Genomic DNA, 27,498 nt, shown 5'->3' with positions numbered 1-27,498 from the left:
GATAAAAGGATTGAAGGGTTAAATGTTTGTCCAGCTGAAACAACACAGTAAAACTCCTTCTCTGTGTCTCTGTAGCCGAGTCGTCAGAGCTCAGCACCTAAAAATAGCCGCGCTGGCTCCACGCCCCTGGCTGGGGGACAGGTCAAATTATGAAGGAAGATGAAAAATTTAAAGGCGCAGGCTGCTTGGCCACAAACCCAGCCCTGCATCAGTGGTCAGATAGAACATTTGACTTGACTTTTATGGGATGGAGTCAGATTATATTAACTACTACAGATCTTCGCTGGTTTGGGATGTAATATTAATTGAAAAAATCCTACTGTATAGTTATTTGATGTTAAAATGGCATATTTCTTTTTAATCATGTATTTATGTTTTTAAGATGTACATGTGTACGACAATGTTTTGTTTGTATTTTTTCTCATATCTCCAATTATAGAGTAGCAAGTGTATTTCAATGAAGAGGGGTGTGTAATCCTGTTCTGGTCCGGTCTGGTGTTCTTGACACAGTTTGGGAGGTTTATGTAATTGTGATCATACTGTTACGGCATCTTACAGTTGGCTTCCTTGGCTTACTGAAAGCATGCTTCCTGAGTAGCAGCACTGCCCTGGATACACACTGAACCCCACACATACACTGAGCTAATGCAGCGAGGTTACTCTCAGAGTCGTAAATGAACACAGTGTTCATTTGTTGTCGTGCTTAACCCAACAAATCTTGTTGGGTATTTGTCGCACATGCAGATTTTAACCAAATGCTATTGCATTTATGTTTGGTTGTGTACAGTTTTCCAAATAAAATATTTGTATGTCTTGTGAATCACATGAAAGACAAGTCGCAGTTTTACAAAGCCTTTGACAAAGACTTGCACAGAAGGGAGGTTTACATGTGCCTCTTTTAGATACATCAAGGTAAAAATGAATCTTTCTGCCTGTGTACCTGAGAGAACAAAATGAAGACATAAATAGAGAGACTGAGAGAGACTGGTTCAACAAATCAGAAAAGAGAAAGGGAGAGAGAGAGGAATCAAGCCTCCATCTGCAGAGAGGGAGTCAGGAGACATGCCTTCTGGCAAGAGCTGAAGAAGACAGCTGTGTTTGGTGTGGTATTTTTAAACGCATCAATGCTGCTCCAATCCCCGCGCCTCGCCTGACCTATTTTTAGCCAGGGCTGGCCATTGTTCTATTTCTGTCACCTGTGGGCCACGCAGTTGTTGATTCACATGCAAATGAAGCTTGCTCCCTCCCTGGCTTGCATTACTGCCTCAGCGAGGTGCTCAGTACACAGTTACGGCTTTCCTAGCAACTCGGCTTTACATTTTTCTCTGCTCAGACGGCTTGCAGAGAAGAGAAAAATCCACAGACTGGAGAGAAATAGGGAGAGAGGCAGATAAGGAAAAAAAGAAGGTGGACTTGCCATCCTCTCCTAACACTGTGTTAGTGTTTGGACTAGACTGAAGCAGGGCACCGGGAGAGTGTGGCAGCCCTGCAGACAGAGTGTGCCGTTTGTGTTCCTGCTCTACAGTGAGAGTGGTTACTCAGAGGAGGAGGCAGAGGAAGGGAGAGAGTAGCCTGTTGTCGTGGTCTCTCCCCTGAGTGGCTGAGGGGTGGCTCTTGGTGACAGGAAACGCAAGGCTTGCGATGAGACCTGAGCGCTGAGTGGAGTATGCTGCAGACGATTTACGAGGGCGAGTCAAGTTTCTCCACAACAGAAGGGCGCGTTGGACACCAGCAGCTCCCCAACCAGAGCAAGATGCACAACGTGAACAACTCAGGTGATCACACAGCCCGGTGTTTCTACTCCTCTTGAGGAATCTCAGCTTTCAACCTTGTTTTTTTCCCCTTTTTGCGTACCAATCTCTGTCTTTCCTCTATCGCTGAATCTGTTCCTACTTCTCTACTCTCTTCTCATCCTATCTGCCTGTCTCTCACACGTTCACTCTCTCCCTCTCTCACATACTCTCAACTCTTTGCGCTCCCTCGGTCTCTCATTCTGTGTGAAAAGAGAACTCAAAGCTTCTCAGCACAGCAACGTGGTAGGATCAGGCACTTCTTCCTGAATCAAGGTAATTACTCTTGTAATGGCATATGCTGCTTTATAATTTGTGTTTCCCAGTGGGATTTTTACCTTAATCTGTTTTAAAAACCCTTCTAATAAGTAAGAAAGTGCTGCTGATTATCATAATATACTTTATTTTTAACATTAACACATTTCCTTATTTAAAATGCTCAGTAGAAAAACAACATTAACACTATACCCATGCTGTAGTTGCCTGAAATGAGTCACTGTGAACATGAAAGCGATGTTGTGTTTTGCGAGCTTCCATGTCAACGTGCACTTTTCAGGGAACAGGAAAAACTGTGACAGAAATACTGAGGGGACAACTGAAAGGTTTCTCTCAGGATATTTACCACAGACATTGACTGTTCAATTTTTGACCTATGAATTGAATTGAAGAATACATGGCTGACATCAGTATGAGTAACGTCTATTCACTGTATTGACTCAAGATGAGTCACACCTTATTTGATTGATTTTTTTTCAGCATGTGGCTATTTATTAAATGTGAAAATTGTCTTAGGAAATGAGTTAAGTGTTAAAGCATTGTGTTCTATGAAAACATCGTCATGTGGGTTGCTGGGAAGCATGTGTAATGACAAAGTGCAGATTGATTCATCTGAGGTCTTGATTTACTCAGAAATGTTATGACCTTTAAATTGTTATTAGATTATCTAGAATTAGCCAACAGCAAGGGAAAACAACATGCTGTTGACTAATTTAATCTTGTTGTTTAATGTAAATTTAGATTTTTTTTACATTGACTGTCAACTCAGTAGTTTGGGTGTAAAAGATGAGTAAAAAAACTCACTTAAAAAAAACAAAAAACACTGCTTCAAGTCTGATTTCAGGCAAGCAAACCGGGTGAGTGAAAACAAGCAGAGGCAGTGGGCTAAACGTGAGGAGATTTAAAAATAAGACAGGAGGATGACAGGGGGATGACACATTCCATCTCTGTCAATAGAGCAGGTTATTTGACTATTAGGCTACAGGAGCCCAGTCTTACAGGCCTGTGAGCCAAACAACAGATACACCGAGTGCCTGAATTCAGGCTCCTTGCTTATTCTGTGGGTCAGCTATTCTTAGGTGAGTTATTTTCAGCTTATGGCATTAGCCTGCTAAGATTAGTCGTCTGTGCGTTATCATTCCATCTTGGCATGCTCCTGATATAACAGTGGTTTGGAACAGATATTTATAGAGAATTCTGTCATTTGCCTGTTTAATTTGTTCTTTCCACTTTATTGTAAATCACTTGACAGTGACTAACATTATCTGTCTAAAAATGCAACTGTGGGATGCTTTTGTACGAGTTCACTGGGTCTCATGTATGTGTTGTTGAGCAGACATGTTCGCTTTAATGTAGACTTGAGGATGTTTTAGGATTATGAAAACACTGTCATCAGTATTGTTTGAGAACGGATCCTTGTGTCAGCTGAATAGGTGGTTAGTGAACAGTTGTTGCTAAATCAAACTTGATGACATTTTATTTTAATACTCTCTGCTGATACATTTCAAGTGGTTCATGAAAATAAAGGGCATGAATCTTTTCTTATTGTGATTAGTGTCTGTAACATCAAAGTTCTGACAAAAACAGTGCTCAGATGGGCTCTCTACCCAGGGAAAACTAATTAGTTCCCCCTGAGTGCAAGATATCATGTAAAATATCATGCAAGCTCTCTTCAATAGGAACCTTTCAGACAATAACAATGCTCCACCTTTCAAGTCCTCTCCTCTGTATCCTGTATCTATTCAGGTTGCCTCATGTTTGAAGTGCTCACTGCTAAAGAGCATGCGAAATAGAATAAAAGAAATATGGAGTTTTGATTCATTAATGATAAACAATAACTCATTATAAGAATGATGTAACATAGGCTATTATTTAAATTTTATTGTAATTTTTTTATTTGCTTTTTATATTTTGTCTGTTTGTCTTAATGTGTGTCATACAGAAAGAACAGTTTAGAGCTTGTGTTTTTATCAGGATCTTGGATGCTTTTCCTCTGGTTGGAAGGTTTGCTATGGCTCAATGCTTTTAGAAAATTGACTCTTGGTGATTGATTTATCAGAAATTTAATTGACTGTAGGAGCTGCTACAGTCCCCAGAGAGTAGGATAAATCTTTCAAGAAGAACTTGATAATGGTCGCCTACAATTTGCTGCATTTTCTCCTTTTTTTTGCTCGGACAAAGATTTGGTAGATGTCGTTTTGTATGTTGTAGTTTTGCGAGACGGTTTGACACGACGGCAGGACTGGACACGACTGGATTCCTGGCTCCCCTCGGCGAAAGGCCCTTGGTGGCTCAGCTCAGCTCAGCTCAACTCTCTTTGTTAGCAGATAGCCTGCAAGCCACAGCTCTGGCTCAGCTGCAAGGACGAGCCTGAGTCTTAAAAATAAAGACCTGTTTCCTGCTTTAGACATGCCAGCTGCTCAAAATAACAAGGCACTTAATGAGAGATCCAGCACCACATTGCAGTCCCAAGCATCAGCTTATTTTTGCCCTCAAACATCTTCTGTATCTCTGGTTCTATTTATACTGTCAGACAGGGAATTTAGATCAGTAACCATCTCTACTAAATGTATCTAACATACAACATCTTTAAAGTATAAACACAAAGACTGCCATCACGTGTAGAGCCAAAACTGGTATTTCAGTAATAAAATATACATTAAAGATGGTGATCTATGGTCAGTATTACATTGGGTTATGATGTTATAAACACATATCTTTTATACACACTAATGTGATTCACTGGAGCACCAGTGGAGCAACGGCTGCTCCAGTACTAAACGTACAAAAAAAAGGCACTTCAAATTGTGGTGATGTTTTTGGGGTTGTACTCATCTCAATTTGCCAAAAAGCTATTATAAATCAAACTAGTGAAAAACAACAACCTGTAACCATATGTAACACCATATTTATATAGTAGTTACAGTACACACATAATTATTATTATTATTGTTATCATTATTATTGGTTTGCTGCAACCAATTTGAGACAAGTAAGAAGATAAAGATATTTGATTCTCAACATTCATAATCTAATCTGTACCAACTATATTTGTATCTTGAATTAATTAATTCAGAATTTTGCAGGAGAAACATTTTATCTCATAGTACGTGTGCACTGTGTGCTATTGTAATTGCTGAAAAACAATTCTACTAAGCTTAAATGCCTGGATATATCAATCATTTTTAATAAGAAGTTAAATTGTTTATCAGCACTTACCTATCAACACCTGTTTGGTGTATTAAATAATATATTTCCATAATAATAATGTGTCTGTGAAGCCAGTTTTTTTCCCTTGAAATCTGAATATTATTAGCCTTATTCAGTGACGCTAAAGGGCACCTATAGGTGCAAACTAATCTAAAGGTGTAAGATTAGCTGCACGCTTTATATTCATGTTTACAGTATTAATAACTCCTTACTTACTGTAGTTTCCAGTTTAAGCACTAGCGTGATTAAAAAGGGCTAAATTTAAACTTCAAAGTGTAAAGTCCAACATTAGTCTTGGTGTAATGTTATTGACTAATGTTGATAATGTTGTACTATATGTATCTATAGGTTTTAGACTCCTTACATGTAATAGTATTGTTACTGATGATGTGTGTTTATTCTCTGTCTGGGGTGGGAAGCCTGCTAATTTGGCCTGGGGCAAAAAAGACAGCCATCCAACATCTCAAATTAAGGCTGTGATTGTCACTCTAACCACCACCAAAGCTAATGAGAGGCAGATCGGTTATAGAAATAAACACTTTGGGGACACTGGCTTTGCTCGCTGCAGTAGGAGTGTGGTCACAGGCCATAAGTCACCCTATCCCCCCTTGGCAGGCCCTCCGTAGGGAGGAATTTGGGCATGGGGAGGGTGCTTGTCGCTCCCTTGTGCTAAAAACAAATTTGGGACCTGTCATTCATAAATCTCTTGTTTACCAGTGCCTAGAGACACTTATGTGCACTTCCACCAATCAGGAGGCACCTCACTTTCACCTGAAAAACAGCATTCATATCAAGGGTTGTGATCACTGATGATGACACAATTGGACCACTGAACCTAGAAGTGGCAGGCTCCACTATGCAAGTGATCATTTTAAAAGTGACCCAAAAGTTACATAAATGCAACACTGCGCTTTTATTTTTGCCTGTGTTAAATTGAGCAGGCGGCCTCACAACTGTGACAGTCTTTCACACATTGTCTATATTAAGACCCTGCTCAGAAAAGCATTTTATTTAGCTCTAGTTACTGGTGGTTCCGTATTCTCCTCTGCCGAAGGAGTATTTTTGTATTACAGAAACAGCAGATTTCAGTTTTGAGTAGTTTCAGGGTGCATTTGACCTAAATATATTAACTGTAAAATTGTGGCAGCACATATATAGGTCTAATGTATTCCGTGGTTGGGTAAAAAACATAAACTGAGGCATATTTTGACCTTTTTTATGTTCTACTATAGGCACAGAAAGTGATGTTAATCATGAGGAAAGAAAATTCTAAATTATACATTAGGTGGAGGCTTCAGCTGAGCTGGAACAATGCCTGCCTACCTTTCGGACCTCATTATATTCCCTCAACATTGTCATTCCATCCAGCGTTAGTCTTGCCAACACAGTGGACGGTGAGTAGACAAGAATAGAACAGGCACATGAGGCTGTTGTGGTTTCCTCAAGGGCCATTTCATACAGCCTCGGTTATCAAAGGTGGCTTTAGCTTTCACACTCCTCCTCCTCCTCCCTGCCTCCCTTCCTGTTAAACCACTATCTGAGATTTTTTTGATTGAGGCTCAGCTTGTTGTGCTGATCAAAGTGGAGATCCTTAATGCCAGTCACAGTGAGGGTACAGAATGAAATATGAGATTAATTAGATATCACAGTGGTGAATTCTCCCAGGCAGCAGGTGTTTTTTGTTGCTATATTTAGGTCCATTAGGCAAAAGTAGCGCTGAGGCTGTCTGACTCTCTGAGCCCTTCAATAGTTCACAGGTTCACGGCTGCCCCTGGAACAGCGCCTGTTACAAAAGAGTCCTTTGTCAAGTACTTACAAGCTAAGATTAATATTCACTGTCAGTAGAGAAGGGTCTGTTCTACAGGTGCCTGTTCTCTGTGCCTGCCCTTCTCCGTCATTTGATTGGAGCTGTTTTTAGAACACAGAGAAATATTACAGCACAGGAGTCCCCTGTAGCTGTCTTCACTCTTTGAATGTGTTTTAAGACAAGTTATCACTTAGCCACTGAATCTCTACAGTGTGTGTGTGTGTGTGTGTGTGTTGGAGGGTTCTGTAATGCTTTCTCTCCGTCTCTCTCTGCTGGGGACTCCATTCTTATATAAGAGCTGAAAAGCTGATCTAATAGTCAACATGTCACATTGCCACTGTAGGCAGGAGATGACATGCAGTGAGACTCGATATCTGCAGGATGGGGAGACATAATTACGTCGCCAGCGTTGCCATGACAGCGGCAAGTTAGGGTGGTGGATACTAGGGTGTGGGGGTTGTCACAGACCAGGATTGCGCCACTTGCTTTTATGTTTCTATTTATAATCATCACCGCCGCATACACATGGAATGGTGGCAATGAAAAACAGGCTACATGACAAAACAAATGGGCGCTAGTGTGCTTCACAGCATCAGTGAACAGGAGGGCATTGCTTTTAATTGATGGCTACTGTAGACTGATGCTGCTTATTTTGGCAGATTTAAACTCTTTTTTTATTGATATTTTATTATATTTATTGAGAATATATGTATGACAATGCAACACAAGATTATTTATGTGAATGTAGAAAGTGTAGTGTGTCAGTTTTCTCTAATGCTTCCAATGAGCAGGTGGCGTAATAACATTGCCTGTATTTGTTCCCTCAAATGTGACCCTTGAGAAGATTAAGGCAATGAATGCACTCAATAAATCTCCCTCTAGCCACTGGAATTTTAAGCAGGTTTGAATATTTCTCTGGTCTCAAAATGGAAGAGAAATTATACAGTCTGGACAGTGTGCACCCTTCCTTGAATGTCACATCATGATCAGCATAACTAACATGCAGTTTTATCTGGACATTTTTATTTAATAACTGGTCAAATATAGGCCTAGATGCCCATTATTTAATTAATATCTAAAATTGGTTCAAAGGTGTGATGCTGTTTACAATAACTGTTCACTGTAGTTAGCTTATACAGAAGTGTAAATGAAACAACACAGGGATGAAAATGATAAAGAAAAACATTGTACAATCACTGATCATCCTCTGTGGAATAGAAAGATAAAGTAGCCCTGTCTTCTATGTTCTTAACTGGCAATCGATTTTCTCTGGAGCAAGCTATTTTTAGAGCTTGGAGACCAAAGGGATGCCCTCTCACTTTGTATCTGGCAATTACTTATGATGGACGTAGTTGTCAAAGACAAATGCAGTTCTTACTGATGCACATATTGCAGTGTCTGCACTCAGTAACAAAGATGGAAAGACTTCCGGTGGACTTCCGGTAATGGCGGAAGCAAGTGTGTCTGTCCAACCCACAAGATTTAAAAAAAAAAAAAAAAAAAAAAATTTAAAGGCTGAAGTGTTAGAAATAAAAACCTGATGGTCAAAATGATGGACTTACTCTTGAAAGAGATCAAGGATTTTAGGGACTGAAAAATATATCAAGACAATTATGCAACAGACAACAGAATTACACTTTGATGTAGAAAAAATGAGCGACAGACTGGAACAGTTTGAGCGCTGGGTCGGTGAGATACATGATACTGAAATACTGCACCATAAATCGATTAAATATCCGGTGAACACAGTTTCGGGGATGGAAGAACATCTGAATATCTGGAAAATAACTCCAGGCAAAACATTGTGCGTCTATTGAAAGAAAGTGAAGGCAACAATATGACAGCTTTCCTCAAGAAACTGTTTAACGAGGTGCTTAAAATACCTGGAGAATTTAACATCATCAGAGCGCACCGCGTGTACAGAGAAGACAAAGATCATAACCGACTGATAATTGTTGCCTTTTTGAACTTTGAACAAAGAAGCAAATAGTACATGCTGCATGAGGGAAGAAGGATTTAACCTATAATGGTATGCATATCTTCTTTGATCTCGACTTCAGCGAAACAACAGAGAGCCTTGTACAGGCGTTTGAGAAAACAACTCAAGGCCAAGAATATAAAATCGCACATCTTGGCCCTGGCCAAATTGAAGGTTTTTAGTGAAGATGGGACCTTGCAGATATATGAAAATCCACAAGCTGCGGCAAAGGCTCTCGAGGAGTGGGGACTGCTCATTAGTGTCCTGGTACCATGAGAGTCTACACGTCAAGACCCACAGATCATGAAACTGGACACTAATCAGTTGCAACAATGGGATGTGGAAAGGAAACAACAGATCAGTTGAAATATCATTGAACTGGTGCAAGAGGCGCAAGAGAATCTTAGACTATGTTAGTAAAAAGCAATTTTGAAAATGTGTACATGTTTGCATATTGCAATAAATATTGTATTGGCTCAGGATAATAGGAAAGAAACACCCTCCTGATTTGCTCCCTGCTTTGTTGTTGTTTGTAAAAGCTGAATGATTATCACATTTCAGAATAGTTTTAGTTTCTTTCTTGTTTCTTTGTCTTAATTTCTGGCTTTAACTTATGTTCACCAGTTTTTTGTTATTCTTTTTCCTTTTATTAGAGGGACCTAGCTGATTGGCATGGGTTTTTGTTTCATTGTTTTTTCTTTTGTTGCTTTGACGTTAATTTTCACCACTAGACATTTGGTCAAAGTAAATGTGTTTTCACGTTGTTTCATGTCTTTCATGTTAGTTTGGATCCTTACCTTGCATCCTTGACGTCATCTATCAGTTTAAATTGTACTAAGTTTATTGAAAAAAATAAAGGGTTTGTCAAATAAATTTTTGAAAATAATGAAAAACTGGAGAAAAAAAAAAGATTAAGGAGAGGAGTTTAATGGACGACATAAATGAACCTGTATAATATGCAACTACCCTTCGTAGAAACAGCTTATTTGATAAAAACAAACAACTGGAACTGGAGAATTTATACTATGGGTGTATAAATGGTCAATAGATCTCATGCCAGTGGGATTGAAAAGGGTGAGTGTACTGCTCATCTTTTAAGATTAAATTTAAGCAATTTTGCCAAGAAAAACATGATGAACTTGTATACAACAAATGGTGTTACTTACATCTCCACATGAAATATTATGTGAGTTGGTGGATAATTTCAATGCTTTATTCTCTTTTGAGAAGGAGCCAGAGTATCTCACTGGCTCTGATATTGAATTATTTTTTCCAGTAAACTATGATCAGACACTCAGTACATCAGCAATTAAGTTGTGAAGGTGAAATTTTGGAAGGAGAGTTATTGGATGTCATTAATCTCCTCGGGTAAATCACCTGGGATTGATGACACTCCTATTGAGGTTTATAAGACTTTTTTCACAGAAATTAAAAAAACCTCTGATCGCATTTTTTTAACTACTCTGTCACTCAGGGAATATTATCAGACACACAGAAAGAGGGCATCTTAATATTACTCCTAAAGCAAGATCCACATGGGCATTACAAAGATATTGTATATCTGAAACATGGAGAAGACTGACACTATTCTGCTGTGATACAAATATTCTCTCTAAATGTATTGCATTGATCATAAAAAGAATTACTGGTGATATAATAAAATACGATCAAGGTTTCATAAAAAGGTGTTTTATTAGTGGTAATATAATATATTTTAGTTTCTAAATGCACTAGTACTGTCAATCTAATTATTCAAACTACTGAAGGGATCTTATTGAAATACATTTACTTTAACTTTTTTTTCCTTGTTGTGAGATGTCATCATATTGTTGTGTGTGTATTATTTGAGTGTATTAAATAATTTTTAAAAAGTTACAAAGATCACAGGAATATAAATTCACAAATACATGTTGGTTCCAGGCTCGCAAACAACTTTGCTTTAAATCATTTATGGTAAGAAGGGATATCTGCATAATGTTCTGGTGGAGACTAGGAGAAGAACTCCCTTTATTTATTTATCAAACAGTGGGAAGATAGGATTTACGTAAATACTTTAAATGACCACTTCCAACATTTCGTGCCAAATGTCCATTGAGTCTGCTATACAGCTGCTCCCAGTAGACTCTACGCTGACGGATGTGATCCAGTGTTTGTTTATAGAAACTATTATAATTGTAGGTTTCTGAGGATCGCTGGAGAGAAAGCTGTGCTCCTCATTTCTGACCCTTCTCCTTCCCTCCCTCTCGTTCTTTCTCTCTAATTCTGAAAACGCGTCCCTTTTCTAAAATCCCAATTTTCCTTTCCTGCTTAACTCTTAACATTGTGAGATAATAATATATACAGTCACCTGTGGTTGCATGAGTGGAGTTGATAAAATCACAGGTGCTGTTTGGATTTGACTAATCTCTTTCTCTCTTTAATCCCTCTGCTTCCCCTCTGCATCCCACAGTGGACATTAAGCCAGACGTGCCGTTGACTGTGGATCCCTTATCACCATTGGACCTACGCACAGATCTGAGGATGGTGGGGCCAGGCTCAGACCCGGGACTGTGGGAGAGGCAGCTGCAGCAGGAGTTGCTCCTCATTCAGAAGCAGCAGCATATCCAGAAGCAGTTACTAATCAGCGAGTTCCAGAAGCAGCACGAGAAGTTGACCCGTCAGCACCAGGCTCAGCTCCAGGAGCACCTCAAGGTCAGTATTGCACTGCACAGTTGTATGGAGGACAGCAGTGGCACAGCACAGCACCACAGTGAACAAAACAGCAGAGCACAACACAGCATGTCATAGTGCAGATCAGGAGAAAACATTATAGCTCAGAACAACATTACAGAGCACAGAAAGAAAGAAACAACTCAGTAAGACAGGGTGTTGAGCAATACATTACAGCACAGTGTGAGTTTTGTTTCTACAGATAAGTACCAAATAGCCCATCACAGCAAAATAGAAACTGCAGAAGTTCAGAGACGCCACTGTTGTTTTAAAAATATATTTATCAGTGTGCTCCCTTTATGCTGACTGGAGGCCCGCATGTTTCTCAGCTCCAGCAGGAGCTCCAGGCCATGAAACAGCAGCAGGAACTCGCAGAGAAGGAGCGCCGTCTGGAGCAGCAGCAGCAGCAGAACCAGCAGGAGAAGGAGCAGGAGAGGCATCGGCGAGAGCAGCATGTTTCCAGTCTGAGCCTCAGGGGCAAAGAGCGCTCCCGAGAGAGTAAGGGCTCGACACCGCCATCATCACCATTACCATCAGGGGTGGAATTTGTGATTCTGAGGGCCCCAGGCAAAAGCACGCATGGGGCCCCCAGATCATAACTCTAATCCTTTTCAATCATTTTTTAATACATTACCTTAGAGTGAGGCCTAAGCACAATATGCATATAACAGCAGGATAGGAATGGTTTGCTGTAGATGAATGCTCCACTTGCTCAGAAAATACTCAGTCACACTGGGTCATGTACATGTTTTGCTATCATCATTATTACTATTACTATTATTTATAATATTCAGATGTCCTGGCTCTAAAGATTACTTAGCATAGCAGTTGCTAAACTTGAGCTTATTGAGCTCGACAGCAGTGGAAATCAGACCAAAGAAGTTTTTGTCTTAACATTTTGTTTAACTTCTGTTATAGCAACTACTGTATAAGCAAGGCGTATTTCAACTCATATGGCAGGGCTGCATTTAGAGGTCTACTATAGTCTATATTAGTAGATTAGTTATTTGGTTTCTGGTTGCAAGGGCTTAGACAGACACCTATCTTGGCCTGTTGTTAGACTGTATCTCATTTAGCTGCTGTAACAATAATAGTCACAGGTCTCTTCCTAGGCTCTAAAAACAAACCACAGAGACAAAAACACAATAAAAGTGTTGAGACATGAACTAAAACTATTAGCCTGGCTAGATACCACTTGGGGTACATGGTAATTTATGTTTTCTGTCCTATTTGAGTGCCACCCCTTGTTACCAAATCTAATGTTCCTTTTAGATAACATTAAACAATACAGTGATGAATAAATCTGATTAAAAACTTAATATACTTATTCCAAAGGACAAATTAATTCTGTATTGCTGGTAAGTAGAAACAACATGTTTTAAGTATTAGATTTAGAGTACCTGTGCCAGAGGATTCTTAGTTTAGAAAGTTGAAATCACTTCATTCATCATATAAATAGAAGTTGCCAGTGATTTAAATATGATAGTGTTGTTGATGATGAAACGGTATTTCACCAGTATAAGTGATGACATAAGGTTGGCCGGTGCCATTTAAGCTTAGAATTTAGTCGAACTTGTCTTTCAACAACAAGATCAAAATAGCTTCAGATATAGTATATCATTTCTGTTTTTACCTTATAGCTAACAATAGACTAGATTTATGGCTTTGTCAGGTCAGGTAATTTGAAACTGTGCCCTGCAACTGTAACCCTCCAATGGGAAAGAAGGTCTCTCTGCAGTATTGCTTGAAACTAATATTGTGCTCTTAAACCACTAGGGGGAGATCTTCCTACATAAGTTGTGACTGCTGTGAAAGATAAAGTAAACTCAATCAGCAGAAATTAAAGAGAAAAACACAAAATGTACGTACTCAAGGGTAGTTTTAGGTAAATGTGACATACCAAAACCAGTGAAGATGAAGAAAGCTTTAAGTTTCAAGAGGGTAACCTTTAGTTTTATAACAATTCCTTTTCCATAATATCATGCCATATATCATGAGTCATAGCCCTAGGGTAACCCCAATCCCTGTGATTCCGTCTTTTGGTCTCACAGGTGCAGTGGCCAGTACCGAGGTGAAGCAGAAACTCCAAGAGTTTCTGTTAAGCAAATCAGCAAAGGACCCTGCTAGCAATGGAGTCAATCACTCTTTCATCCACCACCCAAAACTCTGGTACACGTAAGTACATTCTGGTGTTTTAGGCTGATGGAATGGGATACAAATACTACATTTAAGTCACATAATCTATATCATGATATCACATTGCACTCTTTTAAATTTTATGGCTTCTTGTGTAATCAGGTCCTCCCACCACACATCTCTGGACCAAAGCTCTCCACCTCTGGGCGGCACATCCCCCACCTGCCAGTATACTCTGCCATCACCCATAGAGAGCAAGGATGACTTCCCCTTGAGGAAGACAGGTTTGTTAATTTGCACACACACACACACGCACACAAACACACACACACACACACACACACACACACACACACACACACACACACACACACACACACACACACACACACACACACACACACACACACACACACACACACACACACACAACACGGACCTAAACATGCATACATAAATCTATATCAACACGCAACTAGTTAAAAAAGATTTCATTGTGAGTGTTGAGAAGTTGCCTTAAATAAGTCATTTTCTATTTGGCATGTTGGGTTATAAATACAGTGACTGTCTTTTTGACCCATGTCAATCAAGAGGTCGGTGTACCCACAGAGTGTTTTCTGAGGTAGCTGATGACCTGCTAATAACACGAGTTAGGCTCATTATGACCCCTTACACCCCCCCACCTCCCCCACCCCATTCCTCCAGGGCTAACCATAGAATTTTCATAAGGCTTGACGCATGCCAGAAAAGTAACTTAAACCTTCCTCACTTTTATTTGGATTATTCTAAAACGTATAGCAGTACAGAGCACAGTTTAACTGTATGTTTTCACTACACGTTTAAATTTGAATTACTGTTATTTGTACTGAAATTATCTTGCCATTATTTAAAAAGAACCATATCCGTCCCTATGTTACAATAATAAACCAAGTTCCAAGGCCTCTTTGAACTGTTTAGTAGTAAATGGGAGAATTAAAGCGGATTAATTTCTTCTGAGTTATAGGCTTTAAAAACTGTTTTGAAAGGACACAGGTTCCCACCAAAAAGCAGCTCAGGTTTGTTGGTTTAAAGTTTGAGGAACCCTTTGGGGATGGCTGTATAAATAAGGATAACTCCTGGTCTCCTGGTTTCCACGAGCACAAGAGCTCACCATGCTAAAAACTTCATAATTCGGCAATGAGGTCACCAAATTATGTCCTTTTCCCCTTCATGTCTCTTTTAATTACACTGGAAAACAATTATACCTGTTGAGTTATTTAACTACAGACCTGTCATGTTGTATATATATACAATTTAGAGATCAGGCAAAGAAGTATGTCTTCAAAAATAATGTCATGTATAGTAGTGCATGCAAGAAAAAATATTAGAAAGAATACATGAAAGCTGTAAGAGCATGTAATTCTCCTTGAATCATACAAATACAAGTTAGAGCAGAGAAATACCTCTTATAAATATATATTTACATGCCTTTAGATCCACAAAGTAAGGAATTGCCAGACAGTTTTTTTTTTTAAATAACAGAGCGACTGTTTATTGTAGAATTGTTTGCCTTTCAACATGAACACAAAAAGGCAAGTTGAAACAAATAACTGGAAGATTTCAGTCTCTCTGATGCTCAGACAACAGTTTTATTCTTTCATTTGTGGTTAAATCGTCCCCTCATTTTTATGTTCTTGACTCTTGCACTGATAAAACTAATTCTTGCTCTTTGGATTCCTGAATCTATATGTGGTCATTTCCTGTTCAGGCCTTCCTCCCCCACTTCCTGTCTGTCTTCATTAAAGTCCTCTGAGAGCTTGGCACGCGAGGGGGAAACACAAAGGTAGTGTTGTTCCCTCAAGCCACAGGCTGTCACTGATAGCTGATTGGCAGGTGTTGCCGAGTTAGGACTGGCACAGGCAGGATGAACCTCGGCAAGACTGTTTGTTTAAGCAAAGATAGCTCTCTCAAAACAAAGTCGAGATGACTCGAATGCTCCATGTTAGACTTCCCACTGGTTCATTTGCACCATCTTTAGCTTGGAAGTGACTGATAGTCTAAAAAAAAAAAGAAAAAAAAAAAAGAAAGGGTAAAAAAAGGGGTATGACTAGAAAAGCTCATTGCTTCATCCTATACCCATTCGAACATTAGATATTTATTATTGTTTGTTGTATGCCTGAAAAAGGAAAGTAAATAAAAGAAAAAAAAGAAAGGAAGGAAGAAAGAAAGAAAAAAAAGAAAATGGAAAGAATATATATGTGTGTGTATGTGTATATGTATATATGTTGTTTTTCTATTTCTATTTATTTATTTTTTGCTATAATTTCTATTTTGCCGTAAACCACTGCCTATTTGTTTTGTTTCGCTATTTTAACATTCGAAATAAACTTAACTAACTAACCATCTTTTTTCTGGTTGAAGTTGAGGTTCAGAATGAGGTTTATGAGTGATCTACATTGTGTATGGTCTGTTTTAAAACTTATACTTTTCCTCATGTGGTTTTTGAAAACTTGCAACAAATTTTTATTTCTAATTTAGCTTTCATCATGTTAAACACACTATTTAGTATATACGGGTAGAGGACATAAAACTAACACCTGACTATCTATAATAAATATGAACCAGTAAGAACTGAAAATACCCCGTTAAAGAAAGAATCTGTGATTTGATCTCTTACCATTAGGTGCCCTATTTATAGTTACATGATCCTTAAAAACAGGATAGCGGTGATACCCCCGGCTTTATTTCACTCACCCAAAAAGTACTTTAAAGAATTTCACGTGATTAACTTGTTTACTTGGGTATATATCCTCTTTGTTTCACTTCCAGGGACAAGAATAGACCAGACTGAGGGCAGGTTATAGTCTGTAACAAGAATAGTTGCAGCTTAGCAGTAAGATGTGCAACACCCGCTCTGGTCTTGACCCAGTTACCAAATGTGTGCATTCAGCAGGTGCAAGACAGTGTTTCAAAATTAATCCTACAAAGGTAAATCTGTAAAGCCCAATGTATATGAAAGTTTGTGTGTAAATTTTAAGAATATCATGCAACCTTTTATATCAGAAACATTCATTTAACTTGCTAATCTTACAACATGGTATATGTGAACTCTATAACACTAACCAAGTTTATTGGTAGTGCTAAAGGAGCAGCAAGTAAAGTCAGTTTTATTAAAACTACAAAAGTTATTTCAAGACACTTTTCATATAGAGCAGGTGAAGACTATTCTCTTTAAACCGCCAATACTGATACAGCCAATGATAATATTAATTTCAGCCTCAGTTTACACATGATTGTCAGGCAAAATGCATAGCAGACGTGTTCTTGTACAGAACACAAAATTCAGCTTTCCACACAGCCATCTGTCCACATCCAGGCTCTAATGGACACAGACACTCACAGTGACAGCAGAGTTAAAATTCTGATTAAGTGGAGATAGCATAACACATCCACCAGCAGAGCCACTAGCCCTGCACCACCACTTTCAAATGTAATAAGCTGATTGATTTATGACCCTGGTGTATTGCAGGCATCCTGTATGTTTTCTGAGCAGCAGAAGTGACCCAGGTGTTTTGAGTTTATATGCTTTGCGACTACCATCATTGCCTCCTGTTGCACTGTGCACCAGGGCATTTTTTCCACGGAGACCAGGGAGAAAGTGTTTGTTCCCGTGCTGCTGTCTGGCGTTCCCGTGGCGACCAATTGGGATGCGTTGCTTGGTGGCAGCAGTGTGTAAAAATAGAAAGCAATCAAGGCAGCAGGGCGTGAAGCAGATTCATACGACTCCCAACAGCGTTTTCTCCATTTATCTCTCCTACCTCTTTTCTTCCTCCCTCGCTCGCTTTCATTCTACCTCACACCCACAGGATTAGAGGTCTGTGCCACGTATTAGGGAAGAAGGTTTTGCTGCTTTTGACAAAAGCCAGAAATAGCAGCATCTGGCCCACTCTACTGGCTGTGCCCTCTCCTCACCGCTCCCTCTCCTCCTCCCTGCAGTGCTCCCGCATCATAGCCCCACTTCTCCTATGTATAGCTGTATGTTGTACACATTGCAAAAGGTCTTCTTAATTATTGATCTTAATTGATGAATTATTGATTATTGAACTAAATAATTGAAACAGGTTGGCTATTGTGTAACAGAAGGTTTACATAAGTTCAGTGCCGCTTTGTGGCCTGGCTTTCAGTCAAAAGACCAGCTTATCTATTCTGCTTTATTTGAGTGTGTAAAGCTAGCCGTGGGATTCCATGTCTAAGGGGTTGATGGGAAGTCCATATGAGTTCATGTTGACCCAGTGAGTCACTGTCACTGTGACTAGACAGCAGCACAACTCAACAGTCAGACACAAAAGTGTTTACATGCATTCGCATAACTGATGCTCACATTATTCAAAATTAATTCCTTGCCCAGATTCAACCTCCAGTGCTTTTTTTTCTTTTTGTGTTATATAATTTTTCCATCATCACGTCTGTGGCACGCACTTTTAGTTTTTGAAATTAGTTCTACTGTCTTTTTTTATCAGAGGTTTGCAGAGCTCTAATTACAATTTAAGAATTAAAGGTCATGTCCTCACTGTTAATTGCAATGTCCTTTTTATTTTTTTCAATTTAAAGCGACAATTTAGCGGGGAATGAACGGTCTGTAATACCTTCTTTAGCCATTTTGTAGCATTATTACACTACAGTATGTTCTCAATTAAATGACAAAATTAAAGACAAATAGCATGAAACCTCCATGCTCCACTTCACCCCACTGTACCTCTGCTGAGTCATTTGACCTAACTATTTTGTAAGTTACTTGTCATGCTCCTGATTAGTAGTTTAGAAACAATGGCATAAGCAAATAAACAAGAGTCAAATATGACTTTATTGCACATTGACTATATTTTTCAATTTGTTCTGCTTTCAAATTCAATTTTTATCAAACTTGGCTTTGTTTTGGGACTGTTGTAAAAGTTCTTTAAGGGTGGCAATCATCAGTTTTGTGTAACAGTGTTATTGTGGAGCAGGGCGTTCCTGCAAAGAGCGTCTAAGTTCAGTAAATCCACCCTGGTTAAGTAGAGGTTTAAAAATAATTCAATAATCTAAAGTGAAACAAAATGCCACTTTTGACAAATGCTTTTAAATCCATCATTAATACCAGTTGAAAAGTTTGAAAGCAATATGTCTATTGTGAAAAATATTACGTCAGCCTTTCTGTCAACACTGATGGACTGGATTTGTAAGTCTGGATCAGTTCAGGCCTAAGCTATGTGTGAGTGTGTGTGACTTAGGAGTGTGTTCAGACTGTGTATTTGGGTATCTCTGTTTTGCATTAGGGGGAGGGGGTGTGGGGAGAGCCTGAAACATCTGCCATGTTTTTGTGTTAGTTTAACTGTTGCTACTGTATCAGACTGTGGTCACCAGGGCGGCAGGTAGCGGACTATTTCACTTAGAGCCTGTGTGTTGCTCAACCTAATTTAGTCCAGATGAGGTGGAAATGGGCCCAATCCTGACTCATTTAATTTATCTGAAACCTGCTCTGAATTTTACTGGAACTGAAATTGTTACACATTGAAGTGTGACAACATCTCTTTTTTGTTTTTTTTTAAACTGACATATAGTCTTTCTTTATTTCTTTTACTTTCCTTTTATTTTATGATGTTACATTTTTCTTTGGTAATGTTCAGCATCACTTAAAGTTATCAGTCACCATGCTTGATTTCAGGCATAGAGCAGTTTTAAAATGAATGTAATAATTCAATACATTGTACACATTTCTTCATAGTAGTACATAGGGTACATGATCATATAATTTATATAAGTGAATAGGGTTCTTTGTCATCCTGAGACTCACAGAAAAAATTATTCCTCATGTTTTAGCCTCTGAGCCCAACCTGAAGGTACGATCCAGACTGAAACAGAAGGTAGCAGAGAGGAGGAGCAGCCCAATGCTCAAGAGAAGAGACGGCAACATAATGACTCCTTACAAGAAGAGAGCCCTGGAGCTAATGGGTATGTGCAGTTGGCTGAGCGTTGAATTTTCTTTTTCTGAGAAACATTATGTCTGTTACATGTGATGCAGATTCTCTACATCTTATCGCCTGGTGTTTAAAATGTTCTCAGTAAACAATTCACGTCTATGTCTTGGGGTTATTATTGCATAGCAGCATAATAATCAGCAATTTTGCATCGCAGTAGCATATAATGATCGCTGCTTTTATGTATTGTATTCAGGTAGCCATGACCAAATACATTAAACAGTTGTGAGGCTGCAGGAGTTATTCCAAGCCTCTGTATGTGTGTTGCGTATAGAGTGTGAGCATGCATACTGCATCTAACTCCTTGATGTTCTGTAGACTCGACGCCCACTAACAGTGCCCCTGGCTCTGGCCCCAGCTCTCCCATAGGGGCCTCCAGTGCCTTGGGGGCTGAAAATGGACCCTCCTCCCTGCCTACTACCACAAAAACTGAGGTATGTTTGTAAATCGCCAGCACTGCTATTGATATGCCAAAAAATCTGAAAAGCTTACAGTTGATGTTACTTTCCAAGCAAATCATATGAATATTACAAATATAATTGCACATCACGGCAGAAAAATCCTGCTTGCAGCTAAAAAAACAGCCAGTTGTCCTCTGTCTGTAACACTCCAGTGAAAATGGCTGCCCACACTTACATTAAAAAGGCACAGTTTGACCCACATGTCGGAATCTCCCAAGTTTGCTTGCTTAAATGTGACATGTTATGCAGGACAATAGAAGTGCTGTATGAGTGTTAAAGTGCTGAACACAAACAATGCGAAAACAACAACAGAAATGTACATACTCTGCATTTTTCTGTCCAACATTTTTCTTCCAGATGTGCTGTACAATCAGTTTTATGTTTGTAAAAAAAAAAAAGGCAAAAAAAAGCCACATCTTTAGTTAACTGCAAGGTTGCTGTTGGCTTGTCATTGTATTTCTGTCATTGGCCTGGCTGCAGTCCTGTTCTGAGTTGTTCTGAGGCGTTTCCCAATAGATTCATGGCTGAGTTACTGACCAGAGCTCCCTTTGGACCGAGCTCACAAAGCAGACCATTATAGCGGGTGGCAGATATGACACATCTCTGAACAATCTTAGCAGAACAGCTGTGTTTTCCTTAACCATCGCTGTTTACTCTCCCAGGGACCTCCAGTGACACAGAGAAGGGAGAGACGCCCTGACATCAGGCTGAAGGTTGGGGCTTAGGGAGACAGACAAACTGTGGAGTTTAATTGATATCCCAGGCACTGGTAGCCAAAGACACCCACATGCTAACAACATAAACACACAGGATTGCTATTGTATCAACCCAAGCCGAGGCTCTCATAAAAGTCATTGGTGGACTGTGGGGCTGCCCGTAGACCTCATGCCTGTTGCAAAAGCAAGGCGTGTTTGTGCACCGTTACATTAGGTATCCTTTTTCAGAGGGAACGGGTCCCTCGGGTCAAATATGGGCCGGATATCCACATACAGGTCACTGAGTACTGGTAGGGGTTGGAAGGATAAACACGGCTGTTCCAAAACCACATGCTGGTCCGCTGCTCTGCTGGGTACAGGAAGTATGCCCCAGTGCTGATGTTCTCTGAGAGACTAGCCTGAGGGTGGGGACCGGGGGAGTAGGAACAGATCTTGAGCCGACTGGGGACTGAAGTACTGACTGAGGGTGGAGCGGTAGATTTAGAGGTTTACAATGTTTTATAATAGCTGAGCCTATCATCCTCACCGGTGCCATTCTATGAAGCTCCAGGAAACTTTTCCTGCCTGCCACTCCTTCCTATCATCACCATAAAAACTTTTCCGTTTTAGCAAGGAGGGCTGTTGTTTGTCATAGTGCATTAACGTTTATGCCACTGCTCTTGTTGCCTTTTTAAACTGTCCATGCTGGGAATTTGAAATCTATCACCTCCTCCTAAATCTCTTTTGCTTCTTTCCTGTGTCTTTGATGTAGAGATGGCCTTCACAGCCAAGATTATTCCGACCTGAGGGCTCTGTTTCGATGCTGAGTTTATACACATCTCCCTCCTTACCTAACATCTCCTTGGGGCTTTCAACTGCATCCTCGCCCATTAGTGTGAGTAAAAATGTTTTCTGAGATTTTCGAGAAAACCTGTGTGTTTTAAATGAAGTAAAATCTTACGTAATGCATAAGTTCACTGGTTCTGCATTGGTAAGTTTTTCAACTCAGTCAGTCTCTAAGCATCAGTGGCTGTCTGGGATCTCTGTATGGACTACAGGTCACTGACCTGTGGCCCCAAAAGATTTTATCACCCTTAGATAAATATTGTTCTGCAGTGTCTTGTGTCAAACATGCTCTTATCTTCCTCTATTACCTCATTTATCACAGCTTTTAAAAAAGTCCAAGTCCACTCAAGTGCAGCACCTGATAACACAGCACATGATATATCATCTTTTAGCTCTCTGGCACATTCCAAAGAGGCCTGTTCATCAGCCGCTGTGACTTCCCTGTAATTACAAGAACTATTTTCACCCAAAAAAAATCACATTATTTAATCTGGTTGTAATCATGACAAATAGTCGTACATGACAACCAATGCCAGTGCATAGCATGTGTAGCTTGAACTGAAAAATAACCATTACTTTTTGATTTATGTCTTCTTCTGTCAGGCTGCCATGGGGTTGAAAGACAGATCAACAGAAATCAAACATGGGTTGCCTGGGCACCTCCTGGGTCCTGTGCCCCTGCAAACAGGCCTGGAGTCTAAGGTGAGCCCCAGTCACCAGGCTCTCCTTCAGCACCTCTTGCAGAAGGAGCAGATGAGGCAGCAGAAGATGCTCTCCTCTGGTAAGACTGTGTTACTTGATGTCAAACATAACATTACATTATGTTGCTACGCATTACATATTGATATACTTGTGACTTTAGAAGAAACCTAAAATGAGTTATAATTCATTTTTTATGTCAAGGCCCCAGCTCCATGTCATCCCACCCTCAGTCCCCTCTGGCCATGAAGGATCGCCCCTCCAGCAGTCGCCCTAAACTACCAAAACACCGGCCCTTGAACAGGACCCAGTCAGCGCCCCTGCCTCAGAACACACTGGCCCAACTTGTTATCCAGCAGCAACACCAGCACTTCCTGGAGAAACAGAAACAGTACCAGCAGCAGATCCATATAAATAAGGTATTGTGCTCTTCATCAATATTCAAATCACAAGGGAGGATTTTGACTTTCAGATTGCTTTTTGCTGCATTTTGCATTCCTTTTTAGGTCTCGTGAGGTCTTACTTTACTGCAGGGAGTCTGATTTAATCATTGTAAGCATATAAATGCGAATCTATTTTTAACCTTTTGTAAAAGCATTTGTGGAAGCTCAAGTTTACAGACCTGGGCCATAGTCTGTTCTTCCCTGGAATACCGGTGTTATTTCTGCGAAGCAAAGAACTTCTTTCTGACTTCAAATGGGGAAGAAATGCTTCCCCTGCACTAATTCTGTTATCATAGCTTAAAGCATCAGTGCTGTTCACATGCTAACTCTGTGAAATTCAATTCAACTAAGTTCAAATGAAGGAAGAGTGCCCAGAATACATTTTGTTCCTCTGTGGCAATATTTGTGTTTCTGTAAGCTGGCCGAGGTGACCTCGCTATACACAGAGTGTAATTATTCTGGTGAGGGACGTGTGTGAGGTGGCAGACACTGTGAAAGGCAGCATTGTGTAAGCGCACATACTGATGTGTCCCAACGCTGGTCTCTGAAAGAGCCATGGGAACCATAGAGCAATCCTTACCTAGAAGTAATAAAAAGCACAAAGCACCATAAGCAGTTATGGAGCTTTACAGTGCAGATGTACAGCTTTTAACAGTTTGAATTCCTCTGCAACACTAAAAATAATAAATTTCACTGCCATTCAGCTGAAATGAGTATTAATATCAGCTGTAAGTACTGTGTGCAGTAGATTTGATTTGAAAAGAGCTTTGGAATAATAGTGACATCTTGTCTAGAAACACGTGCCTGAACACTCAGGCCAATGAGATCGCAAGTAAAGCCTCTTTAAGTGGAGGTTATAAATGGCCACTAATCAGGGATGAGCCCTCAGTGTTTATTGAGAGGCATCTCCGAAACATTGCCCTAATTAATTTCCTAGCAGAGGCTTGTCTGTGGTTGTTTTTAAACGTCCTTCAGTGCCTGCAACAGTAGGGGGCACTAATGGAAATTTACAAGAGCTTAGGGATTTTAGGAAGAGGTATGAACAGTGTTTACTAATACCGAGCTAAAGAGGCTAATTCCTATAGCTGAGGGGATATTTATATAAGGCCTACATTCTGTAGACAATAATGTTGTTGGTTACCAGCTGTCAGGGGAAGGCGCTTTTAGGTGCTGGTCTTGGAGCCCTCTTGTGGTGGAGTAATAATGTCATGGCACCATTACAGTAGTTCTGAGGTAGCAAAGCTGCAAGACACTGAAACATCCTCCTGCACAGAGTTTCCTCATTGGGCACAAGCCTGTTTTTGGGAACACTTTTTTTTTTTTTTTAAACGATTTTCAAAAACACCTCCATAAAAATCTAGTTCTTACAGTTTACTTACTTATTTCTAATAATAATAAACTGTTTTGATGTGTGACTGTCATTGACACTGAATTCCAGGTGCACCTGTTAATCGTTATGGAAAATCAATACTCTATTTGTGAAACATGTTTGATGGAATTTTGGTCAACATATGTAAGGATAAAATCAGTGTGTGCAGTTTCAGAGTGAAGTTTGACATGCTTTTGGTACAATTCAGTGCTTGTAGAGAACACTGTAGTTGGATGCAGCAGGGTAATGCTCTCAATATCTTCTTTAGGAAGCCTATAGCATAACAGGCTTTCTACACTGCATACATTGGCTCCAATGTTTACATAAAATAACCACAGTTTATAAAATTTGAAGGAAAAAAAACACAATGTACCACAGGCAAGTCCATTTCTATTTTGAGGAGTATTTTCTAAAAATAAACCATGAGTGACACTACTCCACTTTCCAAGGGCAGCCATTATTACTGAATGTTTATGAACAATCCTACTTATATTACCACATAAAGGCAGGAACAATGGCTAATCTGCTTCTAATCCAAAACCTCCAAAAGAAATTTGTTAACCGCAGCCAATAGCCGGAAACTTCAGTTCAGTTCGACAATTGCCTTTGTCACATTATTTAAACTACAATAACTACATTATATACAGCTGTTTGCAATTGTCAATACAACGGTTACATGTAAGAAACTAATATCCTGCATCATATAAATGTCAGTTTACTGACTAACTTGATGGGAAAAAGAACAGTCTATTTCTAAAAATGGATTATCAACATGCAAATTCTGATGTCATATGAAGTCTGAATCGTGCATCACACAATATAAAGTATCTGTTTTCCACCCTTTTTTTATAGTTATTGCAGGTTTTGGTAATTTAAATGAGGATTTACTCATCAGACAGCCTGATAATGTACCCATGCCAACATGCCAATGAAGATTATAAAAAAACACTAATTGTTGAACATTTTAGAGCTCAGGTGGTATAATTGTTCAAACTCAAGTTACAGAGTTGGTTAAAATTCTTATATGGGCAGCTGAATTCAAGGGTGGAACTATTTTTTATTTATTTATTAACTGTTTTTTGTAAAATAAATCTTCCCACTTTTCTTACTTGTAATGTCTGATGTGCAAATTAGAAATCACAACTACATATTTTATGTTTTTGCACTGGTAAAAGTTTAATTGTTACAGTAAGGATCACTGGATGCATGATATCATCATTAATGTGGCGGATGAATGTGTTTTGCAGCTGTTGTCCAAGTCCATTGAGCAGTTACGTCAGCCCAACGCACACCTGCAGGAATCAGAGGAAGAGCAGGAGGAGCAACACAGAGAGCTGATGGAGAGCATGCAGGAGGACAGGCTGCCCCCTGGAGGAGTCATCCGGAAGCACACGCTCAGCAGTAGCAGCAGCAGTGGCTCGAGCGGCGAGCTGCCCGACACTCACTACGGGGTCATCAAGGTCAAGGAGGAGCCAGCAGATAGTGAGGATGAAGCTCTAACCAACCAGAGCTTAGAGTCAGAGCAGAGCACCTATCTTCACCAGGTCAAAGGTAGACTGGTGATAAGAGCCATGATCTGAAAAAGGGAAGAGGATGAGATCACACACTCCAACATTCGCAGATAAACTACTCTCTACAAACATGTCCATCTACATCCCTGCAGTTAAGACATACTAAAACACACACACACACACACACACACACACACACACACACACACACACACACACACACACACACACACACACACACACACACACACACACAAACACAGCAGCCATTGCACAGTAGGCCAGCTCTCCCTTTCACGACATATGACCCCTTTTCACTCAGCTGCAGCCTAGCTCATCCCACACTCTAAGACTCTCTGTTTGTGATCTTTGTGTAGTGATCTCTGTAAAATATGTATGTTACACTTTTGTGTATATAATATGAAGACAATTTAGACCGTTCTTTTTAAGAACCGCTTTGGTTGTCGCGAGTCTGCTCTACTCACAAAAACTTATATGTACATACACTGTGGATTTAGCAGCAAAGGTGATGTCTGGATGAAAGGTTGAACAGGTGTACAGCTTTGAATAGCCAACTTATGTTCCCCTTGTGTACATTCTTGCCACAAAAATATTTGAATGCCCTTCTATCCACTTTAACACTGAAAATGATCATAAAGTCTTTACAGTGTGTTAAAGAATTTAAAAAACACTACATATTCTGTTGTTCCTGAAAATCTTTGATGATGTTTCATGTTAAGTGGACTGAAATAATGAACATCTGTCTTAGAGAGAATGTATACTTAAATCCTAACAGAGGACGCTCCGTTAGGGAAGACTTTTGCGCTGGGATGATATTGCCATTGGAATATGGTCCGCTGCTCATATTGCAATTTAAAGGATAAAGCACTAAATCCCTGCTTGGGTGTGCAGGCATCTCCCAACACATCCAGAGTCTCCATGTCTCTCTCTCTCTCTTTATCTATCTCAGAGCAGTCCCAGGGCCAGGACCCTGTGTTAAGCCGAGCTCTCCTCCCTCTCTCCCTCTGGGTCCAAATCAAAGCTCAGCCGGGTTCCTGCCCAGCTTTCAGCAGAGGAGTCAGACAGAGGGAAAGAGAGAGAGAAAGAGGGAAAGAGCGAGAGAGAGAGAGAGAGAGAGAGAGGGAGAGAGAGAGGGCCGGGCAGGAAATGCCTTCTAGAAGCCAGGAGTTGGAGTGATTCATGTGTGCAGGAATGTTGAGAGAGGAGGACCTAGGGTTGGAGTCCAAGGGGCCAGGCTTGAGAATTGATTTACTGTCAAGGCGAATTACAAAGTGAGTGGGGATATGGTTAAGGGAGTCCTTTATAAAGGGAATCGCTTCCTTTGTATTCCCTAGTGGCATGCTTACCTCAACATGCAGGTTTGATGTAACTTCAATAAAAAAAACCCTGAACGGGACCTTGCTTCTTCTTCTTCTTTTTTGTTTTTTTGTTTTTTTGTTTTTTCGAGCCTGTTTTCCCCTGAAAGTGCCCATTGCGACATGTATAGTCTGTCTTAAAGTGATCAATCAAATGTATTGCATAGCCGTGAACCTTCCTGTTTCATTTGTACCA

The 27,498-nt window shown here is 39.9% G+C and overlaps 1 protein-coding gene across 5 annotated transcripts; it reads left to right on the top strand.

Moving 5' to 3' along the window:
* Positions 1–1,573: 1,573 nt before the first annotated feature.
* Positions 1,574–26,030, top strand: hdac9b (histone deacetylase 9b). 5 transcript variants are annotated; one of them, XM_062422407.1, is made up of 11 exons: positions 1,574–1,775; positions 11,511–11,752; positions 12,109–12,268; positions 13,822–13,945; positions 14,069–14,190; positions 19,745–19,876; positions 20,221–20,336; positions 21,831–21,953; positions 22,508–22,685; positions 22,808–23,022; positions 25,663–26,030. In XM_062422407.1, exons 1-11 carry the CDS (start codon positions 1,667–1,669, stop codon positions 25,993–25,995), a joined length of 1,854 nt encoding a protein of 617 aa, XP_062278391.1. In that variant the 5' UTR covers positions 1,574–1,666; the 3' UTR covers positions 25,996–26,030. The 5 variants fall into 5 exon arrangements, with proteins under 5 accessions (XP_062278391.1, XP_062278390.1, XP_062278393.1 ...); XM_062422406.1 differs by having other exon boundaries at positions 12,100–12,268; XM_062422409.1 differs by lacking the exon at positions 19,745–19,876 and having other exon boundaries at positions 12,109–12,274.
* The last annotated feature ends 1,468 nt before the right edge of the window (positions 26,031–27,498 follow it).

This window comes from Scomber scombrus, chromosome 7 (assembly GCF_963691925.1).
Source record: "Scomber scombrus chromosome 7, fScoSco1.1, whole genome shotgun sequence".
In the NCBI taxonomy this organism is placed as follows: Eukaryota; Metazoa; Chordata; class Actinopteri; order Scombriformes; family Scombridae; genus Scomber; species Scomber scombrus.
This window is presented reverse-complemented; position numbering and strand designations above follow the sequence as displayed.

Coding starts and splice junctions, on each gene's coding strand:
- hdac9b (XM_062422406.1), top strand. CDS start 1,667: ATGCTGCAGACGATTTACGAGGGCGAGTCAAGTTTCTCCACAACAGAA. Junction 11,753..12,099: donor AGCTCCAGGAGCACCTCAAG/GTCAGTATTGCA, acceptor CATGTTTCTCAG/CTCCAGCAGGAGCTCCAGGC. Junction 21,954..22,507: donor CTGCATCCTCGCCCATTAGT/GTGAGTAAAAAT, acceptor TTCTTCTGTCAG/GCTGCCATGGGGTTGAAAGA.